Source organism: Gadus macrocephalus, chromosome 22, assembly GCF_031168955.1.
Source record: "Gadus macrocephalus chromosome 22, ASM3116895v1".
Classification (NCBI taxonomy): Eukaryota; Metazoa; Chordata; class Actinopteri; order Gadiformes; family Gadidae; genus Gadus; species Gadus macrocephalus.
In genome coordinates this window covers 3,645,008-3,649,321 of record NC_082403.1, presented here as the reverse complement: position 1 = coordinate 3,649,321, position 4,314 = coordinate 3,645,008, and the positions used below count along the sequence as shown (strand labels likewise).

The following is a 4,314-nucleotide window of genomic DNA, read 5'->3' as shown; positions in this document are numbered from 1 at the left end:
GCTCTCACTGCTGTACACGGGGGAACGGGTTAGCCTAGCGATCGTTAGCACATGCACTTGGTTCCATTAACATCCTTACTGTACCGACAGCGATATATTGTTTCACTTCTTATGACAAATGTACCTATTGTAAGTCGCTTTGGATAAAAGCGTCTGCTAAATGCCCTAAATGTCAATGTATGCATTCCGTTCGGGGATTTTGCATCGTGCGCCCCACACCCTACATAGGCCTACTGATAAGAGCTTTAAATTCAGAATGCGCTCTGAAAGAATGGCTTAAAATATATTACAGATTATAGGAAGAGTTCAATTAATTTGACACAGGTAAAAACGTTTTCACCCTTTAATTCTTCAATATTATTTAAACCAGTTACCAATAGTCAACTTTATAAAACCAATATTCTGACATGCCGCACACTTAAATCAACACATTTAAATCCAAATCCATATTATGGTCTCTTTAATCAGTTATGTATTTATTCATAGCTCTATCTGCAGAGAACGCAGTGTAGCATCGTAGTAGTCGTCTAACGAGCCCACAGTGACGCCAGCACGGCAGCGCACGCGGCAGCGAGCGACAGCTGCACCGATGTCCCTCCGTTGCACAGGTCCGTCCTGCAGCAGGCGATGGAGGTGGTAAAACCGATTCCCAGGAAGGTGCCGGCCACTGTCCGGTCACAGGCGGCAGTAATCACACACCCCCGGGTTTGAAGTCGGAATGCACTAGAGGTGCCATTGAACGCTGTCAAGATTAAAAACGTAAAAGAGGCTGAAACATCAGTTTAAAACACAACAACAACAACTCAATGGTCTGCCCTACTGCATGCTGGGAAACGGACACGTGGGCCTATCTCGACTCTACGACTGGTCAGTTAACTGGGTTACTTAACTTAGTTAATGTTCTCTCTCCTTGGGCTTGTCTCCTGTAAAGTTTGACCCTACTGAGGTGTTGGTACTTTAGTTTCGCTTTCGGCAAAACAAATCAGGCACGGAAAGCATGCATTGCATCAATAGGCCTATTGTTGGATTTGATTTTTTGTTGCGTCTTAAAGGTGAGGTTGTCGAGTAAATCAAAGGATACATACATCCATGTATATGGATGTAGATCTCTATGTATGTAGATCTACATACATATATACATATACATATATATATATATATATTAGAGCTGTCAGTTAAACGCGTTATTAACGGCGTTAACGCAAACCAAATTTAACGGCGTTAAAAAATTTATCGCGCGATTAACGTAATTATTTTATAAAAAAAAAATAAAAAATTCTTTGGCTCAAAACAAAGAAGCAGTAGCCTGACTGCTATGTTCAAATGACATTTGTTCAAAGCAGTCGTTTAATTGCACTATAGGCTATTTTTTTGTATCGTCCTGTTTTGATCAGTATATGCCAATGTTGTTATCAATAAAAAATCATATGCACAAGGCAAGCCGATGCACTTCACCATGTTGATAAGAGAATTAAAATGAGAAGAATTATGGGACAAAAAAATAATGGGATATTTAGCATAGAAAAATAATTTGCGATTAATCGCGATTAATCGTGAGTTAACTATGACATTAATGCGATTAATCACGATTAAATATTTTAATCGCTTGACAGCTCTAATATATATATATATATATATATATATATATCATACTCAGTCAGATTTGTGTGTAGCATGTGTGGGGGGCCGCTTACACGTAGACCCGCTGAAGCAGCTGCTGGTTGAGTTGTCGCATTGGACATCATCGCTGGGGATCAGACATCGCCCCAAGATCCCGATCGGACAGCGGCGGCACGTCAGCCCGTGTGCTGCGGCACAGAGAGAAGAAGAGATCAGAGGAAACGTTGTCGGCATGGCACGCGCCCGGCTGCATACCTGCTGAGTGCTCCGTGAACGGAGAACCAAAAGGCTGTATGAGGACAACGGGGGGAATGTTAGGCGGCGCGTAGTTAGTTAGTCTAGTTAGGAGAGACTGTCTCAAAAGAGGGTTAACCGGGCCGGGGTCAAGTCTAGAAACTCCTTCTTAAAGTTTTTACAACCGTAAACAGAAAAAGAAGAAGGACTACCTGTAGCTTACCTGTTCCCCCAATGATGAACCTTATATATAAAGATCTCAATAACATCCAACAACGGCCACATATATTTAACTTTGAGAGAATTGTCACTGAATTAAGGTACAATATATTCATGAAATACAACGTAGATCACCTCGAAAAAAAAAATCTGAATATTACATTTCAATATTATCTTAAATTATACTGAATATTAATTCCCCAAGTCTGTTTATACAGACCAGGGTTTTGAGTCAAAAACCGAATTCTTTGCTCACCGACGGCAACAATCACTCCCAGGAGAAGAAGTCTGGTCCAAACAGCGGCCATTTTTCCCAGCAGATCAGAAGACGACGGCTTGGACACAAACAGGACTCAGAGGATCAACAGTCTGGTGCTCAACAGCTCGTCTCTGTATTTATTATCCCGCATCGAGGAAGTAAAGACAGATTAAACAAAATATATAGGAATGAAGGTAATCAGGTTTATTGGAATGAGGGACAACCCGTCCTTATCACAGTGAAAAAACTGTTTTGATTGCTCCTTCAATTTCTACGTTTTCTTGGGCACTCCTTGCTCCTTCGTGAACTGAAACAACCTCCCCTGAGGGCTGATTGGACAGATCTTTAAAGATAAACTGTGACGCTTTCATAGGCTTGAGGCCAGACTGATCTGCAGAGAGACAGAATGGGAGCTCAGGAGATCAGGAGGGTCTCACAAGGCAAGATGACCCTCACCGTCTCAGTGGAGTTTCAGTGTACAGAATGGCTTTACTCTTTTTTATGTTTTACAGCACAATTGACCATAAACCACCTGAACATTGACTTTGAATGAAAGTGCCTGCTGCGTGCTTTTAACCCAATATGTATGAGATGTCTGGTTACTATTTGATGCTTATGACAGGAGCCTTTGTTTTAGAATTTCTCTTTATTGTTTGATTTTTTTAAGGGAGCAAAAATAAGTACCTTTTGCATGCAGAACGACACCAAAGATACAAATATGAACACAAATAAAGATGGTGAATGAAACATTAATATATATATCTGTTTTAGATGGAAATCGTCTTTCCTTCAGACATAAAAGCAAGATTTTAAAGATTTTTTAAGATTTAAGAAAACCACATGATCCCGAAGCTAACAATGGGCTACAATTTGCCTTTGCATTGATATGCAATAAAACAGAGCATTAACATTAATTTACTAATCAGAAAATGGAGTCAATCTTGTTTCATGACTCTCACAGCGATGCAGCTTCTTGTTCCACTGCTTTTAGCTGCTCCACACTGCCACCAGGGCGGCGATGATCACAGCTGGCAGCCCAACATCAAGGGAGGTGGCTCCATTACATTGGTCTGTCGTGCAGCATGAGGTGCTCAATCTAACAGTGGCGTTGAAACCGGTCAGGAGTCCCGACCTATCGCACTGGTTGTTGTCCACGCAGCCTTTAGTTCTGTAAACAAAACTGGTCAAATCTAAAGAGGGGAAAGGGTGATGTCATGAATTGGGAAATAAATTAAACAGACGTAGAACCTTGATAACTCATTTTCAATTTTTCATGATTACAAATGCCCAGGTGTCGTTAATGGGTACGTAAAGAATAAAATCCCATGAGCCACCTGCATTACCCGGGCGTTCCACCAGGTGAAAGAAATACTGCACAACCACACATTTTACGTCTAATCATTCAAAATGAAGACTTTTTAGGAAGAAACAGACTTTGTAAAGCATAACCTATTTCCGTAGTAAGGCCTATACTGTATAGCGTTATAACAGGATCCCTGATCGGCCCCTTATCATGTCCTATCCAACTTTCCGAGGTATTTTTGTTCAACAAATGAATTCCATTTATACCGAGCGTTTTTTTTTCTTACTCAGAGTTTGTATGTAGCAGCTCTGATTGGCCCTGCAGGTCACGGTCTTGGTTGAGTTCCCAAGGCAGTCCTCTTCCAGGCTCAGTCCGCAGTAGTTACAGACCATCGCCTCGCCTGGAAGACATTGTGGGAGGGGGGGGGTATTAGCAGAAGTGGTAGTAGGAGTATTGGTATAAGCAGTCGTAGTGGTAGTAGTTTTAGGAGTAGTGGTAGGAGCAGAAGTCATAGTAGTAGAAATAAAAGTAGTTGGAGTGTAGTATTAGTACTGGTAGTAGCAATTATAGTAGTAGTAGCAGCAGTACTAGTAGTAGCAGTAGTAGTAGTAGTCGTTTTTGTAGTGGTGGCAGTAGTAGTGGTAGTATCACAGGCACACAGGTAAATCTTTATGTTATT

General features: G+C 41.2%; 1 protein-coding gene across 1 annotated transcript; it reads right to left on the bottom strand.

The window, feature by feature from the left end:
* Positions 1–329: 329 nt before the first annotated feature.
* Positions 330–2,444, bottom strand: LOC132451111 (sperm acrosome membrane-associated protein 4-like). The gene is made up of 3 exons (XM_060043403.1): positions 2,330–2,444; positions 1,695–1,808; positions 330–742 (listed from the first exon to the last, which is right to left on the bottom strand). The coding sequence occupies exons 1-3, from the start codon at positions 2,379–2,381 to the stop codon at positions 528–530; spliced, it is 381 nt and encodes a 126-aa protein (XP_059899386.1). The 5' UTR covers positions 2,382–2,444; the 3' UTR covers positions 330–527.
* Positions 2,445–4,314: the final 1,870 nt, after the last annotated feature.